Source organism: Sorex fumeus, unplaced genomic scaffold, assembly GCF_029834395.1.
Source record: "Sorex fumeus unplaced genomic scaffold, SorFum_2.1 ptg000006l, whole genome shotgun sequence".
Taxonomy (NCBI): Eukaryota; Metazoa; Chordata; class Mammalia; order Eulipotyphla; family Soricidae; genus Sorex; species Sorex fumeus.
This window is the reverse complement of record NW_026606063.1, coordinates 12,928,810-12,949,157: the sequence shown is the minus strand read 5'-3', so window position 1 is coordinate 12,949,157 and position 20,348 is coordinate 12,928,810. Positions and strand designations below refer to the sequence as shown.

Sequence of the window (20,348 nt, the reverse complement as noted above, 5' to 3'; positions counted from 1 at the left end):
AGTCATTTGTTCTTGGGCACTCAGGTTTCTTCCAGTTTCTGGCTATTGTAAAGAGTGCTGCAATGAACAAACAAATGCAGATGTCTCTTTGACTACGCATTTTTGCCTCTCTGGGATATATTCCCAGGAGTGGTATCGCTGGGTCAAGTGGGAGCTCAATTTCTAATTTTTTGAGAAACATCCATACTGTTTTCCAAAAGGGCTGAACTAGTGGCATTCCCACCAACAGTGAAGGAGTGTCCCTTTCTCGCCACATCCGCACCAGCATTTGTTCTTTTGAATGTGGGCCAGGTGTGAGATGGTATCTCATTGTGGTTTTGATCTGCAGCTCCCTGATGATTAATGATGTAGAGCATTTTCTCATGTGCTTTTTTGCCATTCGGATTTCTTCTTTGAGAAAGTTTCTGTTGATTTCATTGCCCCATTTTTTGATGGGGTTGGATGTTTTCTTCTTGTGGAGTTCAATCAGTACTTTGTATATCCTTGATTTACTGAACATTTTTTTAAAAAGGTTTTGGACTACACCCGGCAGTGCTCACAGATCACTCCTGGCAGGGTCAGGGGACCATATGGGGTGCTGGGGATGGAACCTGGGTAAGCCATGTGCAAAGCAAAGGCAAACCCCTTATCCACCCCCCTACTACCATTCATGCCCCTCTTCTTGAAAGCAGGAGCATCTTGGGGGTGGAGCAATAGCACAGCGGGTAGGGCGTTTGCCTTGCACGCGGTGGACCCGGGTTGGATTCCCAGCATCCCATATGGTCCCCTGAGCACCGCCAGGGGTAATTCCTGAGTGCAGAGCCAGGAGTGACCCCTGTGCATTGCCGGGTGTGACCCCCCCCAAAAAAGCAGGAGCATCTTGAGTGCTGCCTTCCCTGTGCAATGAGGAAACTTATATTGTCCTGGAAGACAGCTGGGGGTCTGGAAGAATCTGTGACCTCCTGGGAAAGGAGCAGGGGACCTTCTCCAGTCCCCCACAGACATCACCTCCCTTCTCCATTATAGAAGCACTTGGGCCTAACCATGTTCCCTTGCCCAATTTTCCTGCGAATAGTCTTAGATCCACGGAAAGGAGTAAACTGAATTTGTGCGTCTCAGGGGTCGCTGGCGCTGCTCAGAACTCCAAGGGAAAACTCCGCCAGCCTTCCAGCCTACCACGTTCTCCGCAAATGCTTTACTTTAATAATAATAATAATAATAATAACCTTCCCACCAACGGAGTTTCCAAGAGGAGAAAAGCCGGTGTGCTCCCACTAATAGGACCCCCCTCTCCCCAATATTCCTGGAGCCCTCGGTTAGAGACAAACGCCCCAGTTCCTGGGGCATGAGCTCACCTGGCTGAGCTGAAAGAACTGATTGGCTGCGGCCGTTGACCCTCGCTGCGCCCGCGCGCAGAGCTGGGAGAGCTGGTTCCTACCCGTCCAGGCGGGACCCCAGCTTTCCCCCCAGACCCGGGAACCCCATAGCCTTACCTGACTTGGTGGGGGTGGTGGGAGAGGCACAAGTACCCCGTTTTGGAAACTGGTCGGGGACGGGAGAATTGCTTCCACGGCGCGGCGCGCATCGCAGCCCTAGGATTCAAACCGCCTTGGGCACCCAGAGACCAGGTTCTTCCGGGGAGCCCCCTCCTTCCCCACCCATCTCCGATCGGCTCCCCATCCCGCTCCCCGCACCCCACGATTCCTTAGTGATGGCGGTCGACAAGTCGCCCGATATCCTGGAACATTTCAAGGTCGAAAAATTAAAGGAATGGCCCCAGCTGGACGCGGTTGCCTTGATGGAGGTGAACCAGCGTGCAGGGGCGGGCTGGGGACTCCCGGGACCGGGGGACCCCGACCCAGCGCGAGTAGGACAGAGTTAGGTTAAGTCGTTGGATGACTCCCCCAGAGCTGGAGCAGCGCCTGGCATCGCTCAGGGTAATTCCTGGAATGGGACTGGCTAGCATCAGATTTGGGGAACAAGAATCTGGAAAGCCTCAGCATTCCTGGGACACAAGAGCAATGATCTTTCTCCGTCAAGTTTAGCAATTTTATCTGTGTTATTATTTGCCTTCCTGGAAAGAAAAGCCCTTAGCTATTTCCTCCGTGTTGTTCCTTTTGCCTTGGTAAGAGTAAGAGCAAAGAGACAATCAATTTCTGGGTGTGTGTAGGCAGAAAGCTTCCAAAGCACTGGTAGACATCATTAACAGCTGAACGGGGAAGACAGCAGAGAGACAAATAAGGTGTCCTTAATTCGCGTGAACATTGGTCGCCTAACCGTTTGAATGTTAGAATGACTAAAACATGATTTCCCAAGACGCTTGTCAAGGTGCATGTTTCTATTTCCCAAAACACTTTTTACCCTAAGTTTGTTTCCCAGGATCGGGGGGAAATGTTGAGGTGTGGGGTTGTCCTCATGACTTCTTCAAACCCCGGAGTTGGGGTGCTTTTCATTTACTCTTCCCTACCTATAAGAACAAAAGCTTGAAGGTCAATTCATAGTCAACTAATGAAAAACTCTAAAGAGAAGATTTAAGTGCAACAAATATACCTACTGAATGTTGGAGAAGTGATTTAAGACCATTCCTATAATTAGCAAGTTTTTTTTAAAATACTTTAAATATGACTTGGGACCAGGGACATAAGTTAATGATAAAGCACATTCTTTGCATGTTGCTTGAGGCTCTAAGTTTGATCGTTGGCACAGATAACCCCCGGATTAATAAGATGTAAGAAAGTTGTTTCAGGGGCCAGAGTGATATTACAGTGGGTAGGTCATTTGCCTTTCAAGTAACAAACCAAGATTTGATCCCAGAATCTTATGTGGTCCCCTGAGCACTGCCAGGAGTAATTTCTGAGTGCAGAGCCAGGAGTAAGCCCCAAGTTTTGCCAGGTGAGGCCCCCCCCTAAAAAAACAAACAACTAAATTTATTTCAAAATTAAATTGGATGTTTGACACAGGGAATTTGGATAGGAATTTAGATGAAATAAAATAGACTGAGTTGAACCTGGGTGATAGGGTTATGCAGAATCAGGTTTAAAAACTGATTAAAAACCAGTATACTTGTATACCAGGTTCTAGAGTTACTCTAGATAAGACTCTTGGTAAAATACACTGTCTGGTCATTTTAGTATGCTTCTTCAGGATTTACACTTTCAATTTGTAATTTTAGGAATTAGCCAGAGAAGACATTGATGAAGCTGTGCATGCAATATTATTTAGAGAAAATTATGTTGTGAAGGTAAGAGCTGGCTACAGACTGTGGGTGCTTAGTATGCTCTGGTAAGTGGACATGGAACAAGCCAACCAAGGGTACGTTTCCATGATAATCATGCCTGAGAAAAACGAGCCTCCTCTCAAGTCTTGTCTGTGTTCCATTGACCTAAGGTGGCATCACCTCCTTGATGGATCACTAAGAGATCCATCCTTACATATCTGAAATATTACTCTAACTACTCCTTGTCTTCTTCTGACAGTGAACAGTAATACCCCCTTTCCCATAGTTTGTCAAACAATCCCCCCCTTTTTTTTGCTTTTCAGGTCACACCTGGCGATGCACAGGGGTTACTCCTGGCTCTTCCACTCAGGAATTACTCCTGGCGGTGCTCAGGGGACCATATGGGATGCTGGGAATCGAACTCGGGTCTACCGCGTGCAAGGCAAACTCCCTACCCGCTGTGCTATCTCTCCAGCCCCAAACAATCCCTTTATTAAGGTGTTTTCCTCTCCCCCCAAACCAAACCAAACCAAACCAAACCAAACCAAACCAAACCAAACCAAAAAACAATCACTACAGCAGAAAGGGGCCTAAAGTGAGTAGGGCTCTTGCCTTGCACGCAGCTGACCCCAGGTTGATTCCTGGCACCTCCTGGGCCCCTAGCATGACCAGTAATTATTCTGAGCACAGGACCAGCTATGGCCTTTGAGTACTACTGGGTATGCCCCAAACCAAACCAACAAAAACCCCACTGTTGCTTTTAGGAAATTCAATTTGACCAGAATGGAAATTATTCCTGACTAAAACTTACATCTTTCTCCCATGTCATTCCTATTTGTGGTAGAGTTTATATAAAGCCTCATGAAATGACTTAATGTTTTAGGGTAATGATATGTCAATATGGATAGTTCCTGAACTTAAGGAGGTTTTAATCTCAGTGAAAGGAACTGAAATTGCATGGTGGAATAATAAAGTTCACATACATGCTCTCATTTGAGCATCAGAGGAGGTAGGTGAGGTTGCTCTGCTTTTACAGAAGAGGAGAGAAAAATCAAAAGTTCTATTTTTTTTGGGGTGGAAGACACACCCAAGCAGTGCTCAGGTCTTAGCTCTGTGTCCAAGGATAACTCTAGGTAGGGCTCAGGGGCACTGGGAATTGAACCTGGGTTGACAACATTCAAGGTAAGCACCTAGCCACTGTACTCTCTCTCTTGAAATGTTCATTTTACCTTACAAATTTTGTCATGGATTTTCCTGATGAGGAAAACTAGAACTACAAGATGGGTGACTAGAAAAGGCTTTGAAATCTTTACAAAGAAACAGTTTGGGGGCTGGAGAAATGGTACAGCTGGTAGGGCATTATGCCTTTTCGGCAGCAAGCCCAGCATCCCTTACGGTTCCCCCAGGACCCCAGGAGTAATGCCTGAACACTGCTGGGTGTGACCCCAAACCCAAAATCCAAACAACAGAAAGGAAGTAATTATTTTTTTTAAATTGAATCACAGTGAGACACACAGTTGTTAGGTTCTAACACCCACCCCTTCACCAGTGTACATTTCCTACCACCAATGTCCCCAGTTTCCCTCCTGCCTCCGTCCCCCACCCCCACCCCCCATCCCCGCAGCATTACCTCCCTCTATGGTGGGCACTTTTCTTCTTTCACGAAGCAGAAGTTAAATTGAAGAAACAGAAACTCTCCCAAATAGTTTCTATGAAGCCCATATCTCTCTAATACCAAAAGGAAACAAAGACACCACAAGAAAAGAAAACTATAGGCTGATATCCCTGATGAACATGGATGTGAAGATTCTCGACAAAATACTAGCAAATAAAATCCAACAACTCATCAAAAAGATCATACACCATGACCAAGTGGGATTCATCCCGGGGATGCAGGGATGGTTTAACATTCAGAAATCAATCAACATAATCCATCATATCAACAAAATAAAGATAAAAAACCATATGATCATATTAATAGATGCAGAGAAAGGATTTGACAAGATCCAGCACCAGTTTATGATGTAAACCCTCGCCAAAATGGGGATAGAAGGGACTTTCCTCAATATAGTTAAAGCCATCAACTACATGCCTACAGCAACCATCATCCTCAATGGGGAAAAACTGAGAGCCTTCCCCCTAAGATCAGGCTGAGACAAGGATGCCCACTCTCTCCACTGCTGTTCAATATAGTACTGGAAGTACTTGCAATAGCGATTAGGCAAGAAAAAGATATTAAGGGCATCCAGATAGTAAAGGAAGAAATCAAGTTCTCACTATTCACAGATGATATGATTCTATAATTAGAGAACCCTAAAACCTCTACCAAGAAACTCCTAGAAACAATAGACTTGTTCAGTAAACTTGCAGGCTATAAAATCAATTACCAAAAGTCTATGGCTGAGAGAGAAGAAAGTGACATGAAAAAAACAATCCCGTTCACAATTGTGTCCCAGAAAATCAACTACCTAGGAATTAGCTTAACTAAGGAAGTAAAGGACCTGTACAAAGAAAAGTACAAAATGCTACTTCAGGAAATAAAAGAGGACATGAAGAAATGGAAAGATATCCCCTGCTCATGGATTGGGAGAATTAACATTGTCAAAATGGCAATACTTCCCAAAGCATTGTACAAATTCAATGCGATCCCTATAATGATAACCATGACATTCTTCAAAGAAATAGAGCAAACACTCCTGAAATTCATATGGAACAATAACCACCCATGAAGAGCTAAAGCAATTCTTGGGAAAAAGAAAATGGGAGGAATCAACCTCCTTAACTTCAAACTTTACTACAAAGCAATAATAATTAAAACAGCATGGTACTGGAACAAAGGTAGAGCCACAGACCAATGGAACAGGGTTGAATATACTGACATCTTCCCCACAAGCATATAATCATTTAATCTTTGATAAGGGAGCAATAAATGTGAAGTGGAGCAAGCAAAGCCTCTTTAACAAAGTGTGCTGACAAAACTGGACAGTTACATGCAAAAAACTGGGCTCAGATCTTTGCTTAGCACCAAATACAAAAGTAAGATAAAAATGAATTAAAGACCTCAACATCAACCAGAATCTATAAGGTACATTGAAGAAAAAGTTGGCAAAATCTTCCATGACATTGAAGCTAATGGTATCTTCAAAGATGTCACACCACTGACCAAGCAAGTGAAAACAGAGATAGACAAATGGGACTATCTTAAACCAAGAAGCTTCTGCACTTCAGAAGAAACACTGACTAAAATACAAAGAGAGTCTACAAAATGGGAAAGGATATTTGCCCAATACACATCCGACAAGGGGTTGATTTCAAGGATATACAAAGTACTGGTTGAACTCCACAAGAAGAAAACATCCAACCCCATCAAAAAATGGGGCGACAAAATGAACAAAAACTTTCTCAAAGATGAAATCCAAATGGCAAAAAGTGATATGAGAAAATGATCTACATCATTAATCATCAGGGAGATGCAGATTGAAACAACAATGAGATATCATCTCACACCACAGAGACTGGTCCACATCCAAAAGAACAAAAGCAACCAGTGTTGGCACGAATGTGGCAAGAAAGGGACCCTCCTTCATTGCTGGTGGGAATGCCAACTGGTTCAGCCCTTTTGGAAAACAGTATGGACTATTCTCAAAAAATTAGAAATTGAGCTCCCATTTGACTCAGCAATACCACTCCTGGGAATATATCCCAGAGAGGCAAAAAAGTATAGTCGAAGTGACATCTGCACTTGTGTGTTCATTGCGGCACGGTTTACAATAGCTAGAATCTGGAAAAAACCTGAGTGTCCGAGAACAGATGACTGGTTAGAGAAACTTTGGTACATCTACACAATGGAGTACTATGTAGCTGTTAGAAAAAATGAAGTCATGAAATTTATATACAAGTGGTACTACATGAAAAGTATCATGCTAAGCGAAATGAGTCAGAAAGAGAGGGACAGACATCTGGGGAACATAAAGTAGCAAAATAGGAAACTAACACCCAAGAATAGCCAAGATAAGTATCAGGAGGTTTACTGAATGGCTTTGAGGCCAGCCGCACACGCTAGGGGAAAAGGCAGCTCAGTTAGAGAAGGGAGCACCAAATAAAGGATGTTGAGGGGATCCTCCCAGGATGGGAGATGCGTGCTGAGAGTAGACTCCAGACCGAACATGATTGCCACTCAATGCCTCTTTTGCAAACCACAGCACCCAAAAGGAGCGAGAAAACAAAAGAAAATGCCCTGCCACAAAGGCAGGGTGGGATGGGGAGGGGGAGGGATACTGGGTTCAGTGGTTGTGCAGAATGGGCACTTGTGGAGGGATGGGTGTTTGATTATTGTATAACCGAAACCCGAGCACAAAAATTTGTAAGTCTACAACTGTACCTCATGGTGTTTCACTAATAAAAAAAAAGCAGAAGTTTTACAAGTTAGAATTGTGCCCATCTGAAGGCAAAGTTGAGGTTTGGAAATTTTCTAATTTTTTTTTTCTTTTTGGGTCTCACCCGGCGATGCTCAGGGGTTACTCCTGGCTCTGCACTCAGGAATTACCCCTGGCAGTGCTCAGGGAACTATATGGGATGCTGGGAATCGAACCCGGGTCGGCCGCATGCAAGGCAAACGCCCTACCCGCTGTGCTATCACTCCAGCCCCCAAGGTTTGGAAATTTTCATGAAACTTCCTGTTATCAATTTGTCTTTTTCTTTGTATGTTTTCTTGGGAAGGGTGAGGGGCGGGGACACCCCCGGTGGCACTCAGGGGTTGCTCTTGGCAAGTTTGGGGAACCATATGGGGTGCTGGGGATCAAACCCGGGTAAGCTGCATGCAAGGCAAACGCGATACCCATGTGCTGTCTCTCTGGCCTCTGTCTGTTTGTCTTTCTGAACTTGATTCGGCTGTTCAATTATATTCTGTGCAGAGAGCTGAAGAATGGGAAAAGTGGCCTCTCCCCACAACGTTCCCCCAAACACACGTGCACACACATACACAACACACACACACACTCAAATGACAATTAAAGGAAATTCTTAATCATTTCTTGTTCTTGTTTGTATCTCTTTCTTAGCGCTTGGATACATATCTTAAGGATATAGACGCTCTTAAGGAAAGAAAAAAAGAGTTGTTACATAAAAAGTGGACCGAAAATGTTGCAACCCCCCTTCAGGAGAGCATTATAAAGAAAGTGCTTTCATATCGAGGGTTGAGAAAAAAGAAAGAAGAAAATTTTGAATATTTTTTAAGCCACACAAGGAAAAAGGTACTGAGTTGGTGGTTGTTGTTTCTTTTAGTTTTTGGTGCTTGGAGGCCGCTCCTGGCTCCGTCTCAGGGCTCACTTGTGGTGGTGCTCAGGGGACCAGCTGCAGAGCTGGGATTTGAACCAGGGTCAAAGCCACGACCAAGGCTAGGCAAACACCTGTAACCTTTGCAACATCTCTCTGGCCCTTGAATTGTTATTTTTAAAATAAAGTATAATTTGCTCAAAGGGCCTAGTGCTTGCTTTGATGCAGAGGTGGCGTTTGATCCCTGTACTGCATGGTCCCCTGAGCAGGAGTGACCCCTGAGCACAGAGCCTGGATTAGCCCCTGAGAACTACCACGTGGAGCCCCCTGTCGCCCAAGAGTATAGTTTGAAGCGCTGGACCAACATTTTTATTGCTTTCACAGTCATTGGATTGGAGCAATAGCCCAGTGGGTAGGGCGTTCGCCTTGCACGCGGCTGACCCGGGTTCAATTCCTTTGCTCCTCTCAGAGAGCCCAGCAAGCTACCGAGAGTATCTCGCCCACACAGCAAAGCCTGGCAAGCTACCCGTAACATATTCAATATGCCAAAAACATCCAATATGTCAAACACATTAACAACAAGTCTCACAATGGAGACATTACTGGGCCCGCTTGAGCAAATCGATGAACAACAGGAGGACAGTGCTACAGTGCAGTGCTATACAATCATTGCCAAGTTTACATTTTTGAGTTTGAGATGAAGTCATGAAAGTCGGGGAATAGTCAGAGCTCAGCAGTTAAGCACTTGCCTTGGGTTTGATCCCCGGAACCAAAGAGAACCAAGAGTTCATAGGACAGTCAATATGGAAGTGGAACTTCAGGATTGTCTTTACATAAATGTTAAGAGGATAAGAGTAGCCGAAACCATAGACCACTTCTTATTTAACAGAGACTGGGGGCTTGGTGACGTCATACATGTCCCAGCAATGTCACGTGTCCAGGGCAGCACTTGGGAGGCTGGACCCAATATTTCCCGCCTGTCCCCACTGCCCTCACCCTCAGAGCACAATGGGTTGCCTTCAACTTCAAACATCAGGTCTTTGTGTTCAGGGCATGAGGACGGCATATGAGTGGCACCAGAGGACTTAGCACTGTAGCACCGTCCTCCCAGTGTTCATCAATTTGCTCGAGCGGGCATCAGTAACGTCTCCATTGTGAGACTTGTTACTGTTTTTGGCATATCAAATATGCCACAGGGAACTTGCCAAGCTTTGCCGTGTGGGCGAGATACTCTCGGTAGCTTGCCGGGCTCTTTGAGAGGGGTGGAGGAATCGAACCTGGGCCAACTGGGTCGGCCCCGTGAAAAATCTTTGACAGGAAACAGAGATACTTTTCCCTGGCATCTCCTGGGCCTGAATGGGCCGTGTGTCTCAGAGCAGTGTTGGGGCTGGGCAGAGCGGGTGTGGGTGGGGGGTACTGGCCTGCTTCTCTAAATTCAGTTCCCAAGCATGGATGTGCTCCTGGAAACCAGCTTGCGTGGAGAATTCAGCTTGAATTTACCCTCACTGAAAACCAACTTGAGGCCGCAGAGAACGTGCAGAGGGCCCATGGCAGAGCTTGGAGAAGGGGGTGGAGAAGTCACTCCAGGGGGGGAAGAAGTGGGGACCTGTGAGGGAGGGGGCCTGGCTGGCTGTGTTTTGTGTTGCTTCAATGGAGAGGACTTGTGTAGGCAACGAGGAGTGACAGGCCAGAGTGGAACCCAGGCTAAGAACAAACTGGAGAGTGTTTGCAATGACCAAAAGGACTGTCTGCCAGAAAGACAGGGTTACTCCTGGCTCTGCTCTCAGAAATTACTCCTCCTGACAGTGCTCGGGAGACCAAATAGGGTGCTGGGGATTGAACCTGGAGTGGCTTGAGTACCAAACTCCCTACCTGCTGCACCATCCTTCCAGCCCTATGTTTCACTTACTTCCGAGGTTTCTTCTCACCCTTCGAGTCTATGATTTTACATAAAAACAGAATAAAACATTTGGATTTTTAAAAAATCTGACATGAGCATATTTGTAGGTATTGATGAGCTCTTAGCAGTGTCTTCTGTTTTCCCCTCAAGCCGATTATATTTGGAGAGTTGTATGACCCAGAAGTGTACAACCCTTACTATATGACAACAAAGAGCCCGAGCTATGGAAAGGTGAGGTCATTTCTTTCTTTCTTGATTTTTAGAATCTCTGAGGTCAAAGGGAAAATGGTCACTTGAGAGGCCTTAGGGTCACTCCGTATTCACCTCTGACAGGGCCCATGCCCATGGTGCTGTGTGGGCTGGTTCATGCTCGGACCCTGGGCCTCATGTGCTGGTGCCAGGGGAGGTGGGGGGATGTAACTCGGGATTCCTGCACACACTCAGCCTTCTTTTCATTTGTAATCAAATTTCCCAAAGTGTTTACGCTGGAGTTTGGAACCTGAACCCTGCATGGTCCCCTGCTGGGACATTCCCTCTGTGGACAAGGTTGGCTGCCCGGGTCTTCATCCAGCTTGGCCTTCGGCTGATTTGTTCTCACATTCCTCTGAGGCATTTGCACCCCAGCTCCCGGCCTCTGAAGGACGAGCTTCCATAGAGAGGCGTCCCCTCTGACAGCACCTGCGTCTCTGTACCTCCGAAACTCTCTCCCTTGAAGCTTCACTACAACTCTGTGTTCTCACAGAGTCTCTTTTCTTGTAGGTCACAGTGCCAGCATTTTCTGACCCTCTGTTTAAAAGCCAGCGAAAGAAGGAAGAAGAGAGGAGGGCTCATCTGCAGTATAAGACAGGTGTTCAGTGGTCCCTGGTATCCTAGACACGCTTGTCAAAAAGCTGCCAACCCCCGAGTGGCTGGAGTGACCTTTGAATTTGTTTATTTTGGCTTTGGGGCCACCCTCGACAGAGCTCAGACCTTAACTCCTGGTGGAGCTCAGGGGAGCATATGGGGTGCAGGGAATAGAACCTGGATGGGCTGTGTGCAAGGCAAGTGCCACCCCGGCTTCCCCCCCCGCCCACCCCGCCCCGCCACACGCCACAGCACTCTCTCTCCAGCCCTGGAGTGCTCCTTTGGATTTTGTTCTTGTCCTATAGGAAGGCCTTATTCTTCAAAGGAGTTTAAAGAACTGGAGAAGGCCAAGCAGTATTCCAGATTGCCCCAGTTCCCGTTTCCTTTCCATGATGCGGCTCCCAAGGATCAGTCTAAAGCCTATTTGAAGGCAGAGAGAAGCAAACTTCAGAGGAATTACAGGTGAGCCGTGCCAAGGCTATTCTCTGTCTCCTGCGTTTGCCTGATACAGATGCTGTGGTGTTAGAATCACACTGTGTGTGTGTATGTGTGTATTGGAGATATCTATAACTATATCTATATACACATACACACGTCTTTTCCAGATTTTGCTTTGATTCTCTTTTTTGGTGGGGGAAGTTCACACCTGGCAACGCTCAGGGTTACTCCTGGCTCTGCACTCAGCAATCACTCCCTTCTGGTGGTGCTCAGGGGACTGCATGGGATGCTGGGGATTGATCCCAGGTTGGTCATGTGCAGGGCAATGCCTTACCTGCTGTACTATTGTTCTGGCCCATTGCTTTGATTCTTAAAGGATATTTTCACAGGATCAAGAGTGCAGGGTTGGCACTCTCATTGTCCTCATTATCATTTTGGATTTGGGGTTACGTGGCAGTGCTTAGGAGACCATTTTTGGTTGCATAGTGCACCATAATGGGCTCTTGGGGATCTACCCAGGTTGGCCTTGTGTGAGGCAAGCACAAGGCATAACAGGACTTTTTTTTTTTAAATAAAAGTAAATCCTGTAGTCTTTTATTCTTTTATTATTGTTGTTGTTGCTTTTGGGGTTACACCCAGTGATGCTCAGGGGTTATTCCTGGCTCTGCACTCAGGAATTACCCCTGACGGTGCTTGGGGGACCATATTGGGTCAGTCACATGCAAGGCAAACGCCCTACAAGCTGTACTATTGCTCCAGCCTCTAGTCTTTTATTTTTTCATTGAGCAGCTAGTTCTGCTGTTGTTCTTTTGGAGATAATTATCTTTCTAATTTGGCTGCTTATTTATTTAGACTCCATGATTTACAATGTTGCTTAAATATACCACTTCTTTGGTTGCTTTTAAGGTTTTCCTAGGGCTGGAAAAAAAAAGGTTTTCAAAATCATTCTTCTCCTTCTCCTCCTTCTCTCTCTCCCTCACCCTCTCCCTCTCCCTCTTCTGCTTTGGGCTTGGGGTTACACCCCAAGTAATGCTCAGGGGCTACTCTTGACTCTCTGGGATTTTTTTTTCCTATGGGATTTTTTTGAGTGGTGAAAGTTGTTGGTTCCCAGGGAGGGCTATTATTGGCTCAGTACTCAGGGGTTACTCCTGGGGCCCTGGGCAGAACATCCAGTGCAGGAATTAAACCCAGCCCTCCCGCATGCAAAGAATGTACTCATTCTGCACACCCACTCCTGGCCCTGTGCTCAGAGTTGCTCCTGACAGTTCTCAGGGAACCGTATATGGAACTGGGGATTAAACTTGGGTCTCCGGCATGCAAAACATGTGCTTACCCCAACTGAGCACTCTCCAGCCTCTTTAGTTCTACCTAATATATATATATATTTAATAATCTAATCCACTAAGTTTTTATTTTTAGTTTAGGGAAGGGTCCTTGGACCCAGGGCTGGGGAGGTTCTCCGCTGAGCTCCTGCATCTATTTTAAGTGCGCTGCCTGACGTGGCCACCAGGGGGCGAGAGATTCTGCAAGCCTGGTTCATTTCTCAGAGGCTGGTGGTGAGGAAAAAGTGCTTTTCATGAAAGCTTATAACTATCTCACGGTGATTCAATAAAATTACTAATAAAAAAAGTGGTTTCTTCGGAGGCCAAACCTCCGGGAGGGGGAAAAGAGCCAGAGTTAGCCAATTCATTCCCGAGGGACCTTTTCCTCTCTGAATCTGTGTCCACGACTATCCAATGGTTTCCAGCGAATGACTGTCTTTCGGGGTCACTTTTCTGATGTTTTCTGGTTGTTACCTCTGCAGCCCCTGACTGGACATTCCTCAAAGTCCACCCAAAATAGAAGCCGTGTCATGCTCGTGGACGTTTCCTTTGTGGCCCTCATCCTGTGTTTTGCCGGAATCAACAATGCCTCTTTGTTGTTTCTGTTTCCCCTGGAGATCTGGAAATTTTATCTTCTATTTCTGGTTTTATAGATTATCACTCTCAGCAAATGTTTTTATTTTAACATCAAAAATCATGGAACTCCCCACCCTTAGCAAGACAAAGACTTTACTTCCTGGTCCAGAAGCCTTTAAAATTCCTTACATGGTATTCCTCCCCCACCCTGATTTTTTTTTTTTTTTGGTGGGGGGAGGGTGGCGTGTGACTCCCAAGAATTGCTCAGGGGGCCTGAGGGTCACGCCCGACCACTCTTGGCCAACAAGGCTGAATGGTTCCATGTTCAGACGGCGCGGATGCTTGAACCATGGGTGCTGGGGGCGGGGTGGGGGGAGGGGGAGACACAGGCAGTAATAGGTCAAACTCAGTGCTGCAGGTCAAATGCGGGCTGTTTAGCCTGGCCCTTTCTGGTGGGGTCTGTGCTCTCAGCTACAGGCACCTTCTGAAGCTATAGGTCCCTGCCGGAAAGACCCCAACCCCAGCAGAGCTCTCAGCCAGCCTTCCTTTCTACCCTGTCCCTCATCCCTCCCATCCCACCCCCATGACCGGAGACAGCACAGCAGGGAGAGGGCTTGCTGGTGTGCAGGTGACCCTGATTCAACCCCCAAGGCCACTGTAAGGGTGCCTCCATCACTGCTAAGAGTGATCCTTGGTGTGCCCGCCCCAAGTATCCCCTCCCAGAAAGAGACCTGAACCCCACAGGAGTGTCTGGGTCTGGTTTGGCTGTGTGCAGAGCCCTGAGCTGCATGACTGCTCCCACCTCTGTGCCCCTCTAAGCCCCCTTAGCCTCCCCAACACACACACACACACACACACACACACACACACACACACACACACACACCCCAGGTGAGCAGGGCCCTGGGGCAGCCCTTTCATCTCATCTCCACTTAGCTGGAGTGTTGGAGATGGGGCAGTGCTTGCTGGATGAAGGAATGAATGAATGAAGACTTTTTCTTTTTCTACCCAACGATGCTCAGGAGCTTCTCCTGGCTCTGAGCTCAGGGGTCACTCCTGGGAGTGCTTGGAGTGCCAGGACTGGAATAGGGGTCAGTAGCAGGTGAGGCAAAGGCCGAATCCCCTGTACAGGAAGACTTATTTCCTAACCTTCAGCCCCAAGAAGACTTATGTCCTAGAGGGGCCTGGCCCTGGAGGATCGGAGTAGGAATACACAGGGTGTCTACCAACCCAGAGAGAGCTTGGTTATAAAGTCCGTTAGACTGTCAGAGCTGGAGTGATAACACAGTGGTAGGGCATTTGCCTTGTGTGCAGCCAGCCCGGCCGAGCCAGTTTCGATTCCTTCGCCCCTCTTGGAGAGCCCGGCAAACTACCGAGAGTATTCAATATGCTAAACACAGTAACAAGAAATCTCACAATGGAGACGTTACTGGGCCCACTCGAGCAAATCGATGAACAATGGGAGGACAGACTGTCATGGGAGAAACAGGGACCAAGTGCGTGCCTAGGAGGCTGGAGGCCCTGGGTTCAACCCCTGGCACCACCAGTTCAATCCCAGATGTGACCTGGGTGGCCCTGAGCGGTACCTCTGGGCTGAGTATTGCTGGGAGTGGTCTCCAGAGAGCTTCCCCTCAATAAAAAAAAATGGGTGTCAGAGTGACAGTACAGCAGGAAGGGCGTTTGCCTCACTCGTGGCTGACCTGGGTTCCATCCCTGATATCCCATATGGTCCCCCCCAGGACCGCCAGGAATAGTTCCTGAGCGCAGAGCCAGGAGTTACCCTTGAGCATCGCCAGGTGTGATTCCCCCCACACCCAAGAAAACCCCCTGTGCAAACAACAGAATTGCACCCTGGGTGGCTTCTGAATCAGCAGGCGGGCAGCTGAACCAAGGTGGGTGGGTGAGGAGGCCCTTCTGATGGTGTGGGAGAAGCAGAGAACCTCGGGAAACTTTTTACAGGGGAACAAGCGTCTTTCCTGCTCCCGGATTTCCCCCTCAGACCCGACTATGAGGAGTTTCACCGTAAACTCCTCATAGTGTAAATGTGAAACACCCCCCACCCCTGTGTGAGCATGTGTCGGGGAGCCCAAGGCCTTTCCTGGGGCGGCCAGCAGGGGAGGGATTCGCACTCCCGCATGCCAAGGGCATCAGCAGGACTGTGGGAGCAGGGGTGATGGGCGGGGCGAGGGCGTTGGATGGTACTGGCCTTGGCGGGAAGTGAGCACTGAGTTCTGGAGTGTATTAATGGGCAGCCCAGCACACGGGGTGTGGCCCCATCTGTCCCCACGGGGTCCTGTCTTTGCAGCCCTAAAGATTTCTGCGCAGAAAGCAAGGAGCAGCCTGATAAGGAGAAGAAGGGATCCTGGGGCAGCCAGACTGCTTTCGAGCGCTCCTTCCAGGCGTCCCGGATGGGCAGGCGGGCCCCCGACGGGAGGGGCACGGTGAGCAGCCCGGGGTTGTCACCTCTGTCGCCCGCCCAGGTGCTCCCAGACCCCCAGCTCATGCACACCAGCGGGGCCTTCTGCTGAACCTCAGCCTCCAAGAAGAGGCTGGCGTGGAGGACCCCCGCTGGAGGGGTTCTTGATGGCCCTAGTGCCTGCCTCAAGGTCACTCTGGGGTCCTAATTGCTCCTCCGGAAGGTCTCACTGTCTTGTCTAAGCTGGAGGGCGGGGGGAGGAGAGAGCAGCCCTGGGCTGGGCTGGGGAGGGGGGCTGCGTGTGGGGTCTGCCAGCTGGACGCCCCTTCCCAGCTGCTCTGTCTCCTGCCCTAGGCCACTGGCTTCGGCTGGCAGAGGCCCCATTCCTGCGTGTCCCGGAAGCACAGGCCTTCAGGCCCCTGGAAGGGACTATGAAGACCACCCGCATTTGGGGCCAGTATCTGGCCTCCTTGCAGCCACGCCAGGTACCCAGCAGACCGCTCTGCCAACCGCCCAAGGGGCAGCAGCCAATAAAGGTCCTCTGAGCCCCCTGCAGTGTCCAGTCAGTGCCGCCGCGAGAAACCCTCAGGCCCTTCGTGACTGGGACCCACAGAGTCCCCAGCTCCCACCCCAAGCTCCCCCCGCTAGTCTCTGGCGCCCCATCCCAGTCCCCCAACCCAGCTGAGATGGGGATCCCTCCCCGCAGGGCGCTGTCGCTCAGAGTGGCCGCGCAGAGGATCAGCCCCTTCTCAGGGATGTGCCCGTGCCCTTCAGCATGTCTGGAGAGAACTTCCTCATCTCCAGGAGTCCCCCAAACAGTGCTCGGGGGATCCCAGGGCCTCTTTTGGCAATATTCAGCTAGCCTGGATGGCTGGATCAGTGCTGGGTCTGGCCGTGCTGGGGATTGAACTTGGGGTCCTGCACCTGCACCTCTGACCGCCTCCCCCCTCCCCCGCCCCAGGCTGTCTCCCCATTCCCTGTATTTGATTTTTTTGGGTCACACCCAGCGATGCACAGGGGTTACTCCTGGCTCTGCACTCAGGAATTACTCCTGGCAGTGCTTGGGGGACCATAAGGGATGCTGGGAATCAAACCTGGATCGGCAGCATGCAAGGCAAATGCCCTACTCACTGTGCTATCGCTCTAGCCCCCCAAATAGTGCTACTTTATTTTTATTTATTTATTTTGCTTTTTGGGTCACACCCAGCGATGCACAGGGGGCCACTCTTGGCTCATGCACTCAGGGATTACTCCTGGTAGTACTCTGGGGACCACATGGGATGCTGGGAATCGAACCTGGGTGGACCATGTGCAAGGCAAACGCCCTCCCGGCTGTGCTATGGCTTCAGTCCCCTGCATTTAATTTCTTAAGGGGCGGAGACTTCTAGGCCCCAGGGGTGGTGAACCAATGCTCGCTGCTCAGTGCTCACGCAGAGGCCCGCATGGCCCTCTGTCCTCCAGCATGCCTCGTCACAATGTCGGTGTGAGCCCTGGGTCCCCACTACCCTGGGAGGAGGGTCCTTCAGCAGAGCTCAGAGCCCGGAGCTGTTCCCACACAGCCTGGCGCCCAGCGAGCAGCAGGCAGGCTCTCCACCCACTCTGGCCGCGGTGCACATGTGCGCTGTGCTTGGGTCCTCCTCCTTAAGCAACCTAGTTTGGGGTTCATGTGTGTGTGTGTGTGTGTGTGAGAGAGAGAGAAAGAGAGAGAGACACTTGGTGGTGCTCAGGAATGTGCTTCCAGGGACCAAAACAAGGTGAGCCCTTCACTCGCCCTCCAGAACCCCTCTCTACACTTGAACTCATTAGTTCCCAGGGTCGAGCCTGAGAAGGGTCAGAGATGGATTTGTAAAAATAGGAATCTTCGGGCCGGAGCCATAGTATAGCATTGTAGGGCGTTTGCCTTCCATACAGCAGACCTGGGTTCGACCCCCGGCATGCCATATGGTCCCCCAAGCACCGCCAGGAGTAATTTCCGAGTGCAGAGCCAGAAGTGACCCCTGAGCATCATCGGGTGTGACACAAGAAGAAGAAAAAAATCTGAGGCAGGAGGGGTAGTGCAGCAGGGAGGGCATTTGCCTTGCAGGCAAATGACCTGGGAACAACCCCCCACATCCCATATGTCCCCCTGAGCACTGCCAGGAGCGAGTCCTGAATTCAGAGCCCAGGAGTAAGCCCTGAGCACTGCCAGGTGTGGTTCAAAAACAATGAACCGGAACAGTGAAACTTCTGGTGCTGGAGCTCTAGGGCAGGGGTGAAGGTGCTGGTCTTGAGGGCGGCCGACCCCAGGGGAACCTTGGCAATACACCTGATCCCTGAGCACCGCCAGGGATAGCTCAAAAAATATACTCCACGCTTCCCCCCCCCCACACACACACACATTTTTTGATTTTTGTCTGGCCTTCCTTTGCCCAGTTTTGTATAGACGGAGGGGTGGGGTAATCTGGGGGGCGAATCCTTCCTGCTCTAGCTCCCGGGAGACCCTCTTGTAGAGATGGGGCCAGCTGTTCCCCTGAGCCCCAGCAGCCGGACCCAGAGCTGGACCAGCTGTTCTGGCACTGAATGGGGGCAGGAGCGAGGGGATGACTGTGGTGGGCGTTTCTGCAGCAGAGGGTCCTGCAGGGACATTCGGTCTGTGTGTCCCCTGTCTGCTCCTGAAGAGTTTGTTTCCGAGGCCAACCCGTCCCACCAGCAGACAGCTGGCAAGGCCGACCCCCGCCCCTGTCCCCACCCAGTGCTTCCCTGCAGGAAGGGCACGGTTTCCTCTCAAGGACCTGTAGGAGCTTCTCACACAGTAAATCAGCTGGAAAAAAAAGACATGACAGTGATAAACTTAGATTTTAATTCTCTTTCTGTACATATTGGCAATGATAAAGCTTAGAGACGCATGTCCTATGAAATATGCAAAAAGGGGGGGGCGGAATTTACATAAATAATTTATACTCCAGAAAATTAAAGTTGGAAAAATATCTTCCACATCATTAGCGTTCACAGTATTTGAGGTGATCCCGCTTGGATCCCCAGAGCTGGGCGGAGAGAACGGGGACATGGGAGCGGCGGAAGCGACGCGTCTGCTCGGGCTCCGTCCAGGGCGCGGGTGGACCCCCGGCCCGCGCCTCCTGAGTGGCTGCAGCCCACGGCGGCCGCAGGGCGTGGACTGGCTACAGTTTCCCCCTCCCCGAGCCCCGCACGGCGGGGCCCCGTTTCCACATAATACTCTGGCTAGCCCTGACGTGGAAACGGCCGCCGCACGGCCGGCCTGTGAGCGCTAAGATAAGGCACCGCGACGGGGCTGGGTTCCCTGGGGGGGGGGGGGGGGGGGGGGGGGGGATCCCTGCTGCATAGACTTTAGGGGATCGTGCGCGGGGGGCGCCTGGCGCGCGCGCATGCAGCCTAGGATGGAGAAGCAGGGGCGCTCCTGGGGGCCTGCACCGGCGTCTTAGCCTCCCCACCCTCCCAAACAGCTGGCGGAACCTCCTAGGCCCCTACAGGAGGTTTTTCTGCTCAAAAAGCTGCAGGTCAAAGCGGACCCAGACCTCCCCGGTGGCGACTTCGTGCAGGAGGAGTCGGCGGGTGGTGGGGCCTTTGCTCTCCTGTTCCGTTCGGATTTTGGCCACTGGAACTTCAGTGCGCCCCAGGAAATCTGGGGGAACAGACAGTGGGGGGAGGGGTCCTCTTAGTCATGAGGTTAGAGGGAAGGACAAGCAGCAACGGCTGGGACTTGGGGCTCTGGCACGGCAGCACCCCCGCCCCTAAGGCCAGGCAGCCCGTCTCTGCCCCGGGTTTAGGGTCCCCGGGCCCGGCAGCCCCTCGCCCCGCTGGACTTTACCATCAGGGGAGAACTGGTCCCTGTCGAACACGGTAAGACACAGCACGTCCTGCTGCAGGTCCTTGAGGAAGAACTGGCAGTTGAAGTTCCACTTGGGGTTGAGCGTCTCCTGGATCGTCCTGGTGGTGTAGCTCTGGGAGCCCAGGCTCACCTCACAGTAGGGGTTGCTCTTCCCTGCGGGCACACGAGGCGCCAGTCACCCTTGCAGGTGGCCAGGGCTTCTCTGCAGCCAGGTGGTCCTGCCTGGGCTCACAATGCGGGTGTGACCATCTAGTGGCCCCCCACTGCCACCACCTGGGATGCCTGGACAAGTGTGCAGTGTGCCTGCTGCTGGCTGGTTCATTTTTGGGGGGGGGGGGTCACACCTGGTGATGCTCAGGGGTTACTACAGGCTTTGTACTCAGGAATTAACCCTGGCAGTGCTTGGAGGGTCATATGGGATGCTGAGAATCAAACCCAGATATGCCTTGTGCAAGGCAAATGCCCTACCCGCTGTGCTATCGCTCCAGCCCCAAGGTTGGTTTGTTTCTGTGTTTACACAGCCTGTGTTGCTCAGG

At 50.2% G+C, this 20,348-nt stretch overlaps 2 protein-coding genes across 5 annotated transcripts in view; one reads left to right on the top strand and one right to left on the bottom strand.

Annotated features, from left to right (window-relative positions):
* Positions 1 to 1,690: 1,690 nt before the first annotated feature.
* On the top strand, positions 1,691 to 19,234 carry LOC130034561 (protein FAM228A-like). The gene is made up of 7 exons (XM_056126178.1): positions 1,691 to 1,783; positions 3,152 to 3,220; positions 8,257 to 8,448; positions 11,130 to 11,217; positions 11,519 to 11,675; positions 15,855 to 15,990; positions 18,911 to 19,234. Exons 1-7 carry the CDS (start codon positions 1,691 to 1,693, stop codon positions 19,232 to 19,234), a joined length of 1,059 nt encoding a protein of 352 aa, XP_055982153.1.
* A 196-nt stretch (positions 19,235 to 19,430) lies between these two features.
* ITSN2 (intersectin 2) overlaps positions 19,431 to 20,348 on the bottom strand; it is a 137,072-nt gene continuing 136,154 nt past the window's right edge. For all 4 annotated transcript variants that reach the window (XM_056122408.1, XM_056122400.1, XM_056122426.1 and 1 more), the window contains 2 exons: positions 19,792 to 19,965; positions 19,431 to 19,605 (listed from right to left, as the gene is read on the bottom strand). In XM_056122408.1, coding sequence (XP_055978383.1) covers positions 19,448 to 19,605; positions 19,792 to 19,965 — 332 coding nt within the window. In that variant the 3' untranslated portion in view covers positions 19,431 to 19,447. The remainder of the gene's footprint in view (positions 19,606 to 19,791; positions 19,966 to 20,348) is intronic.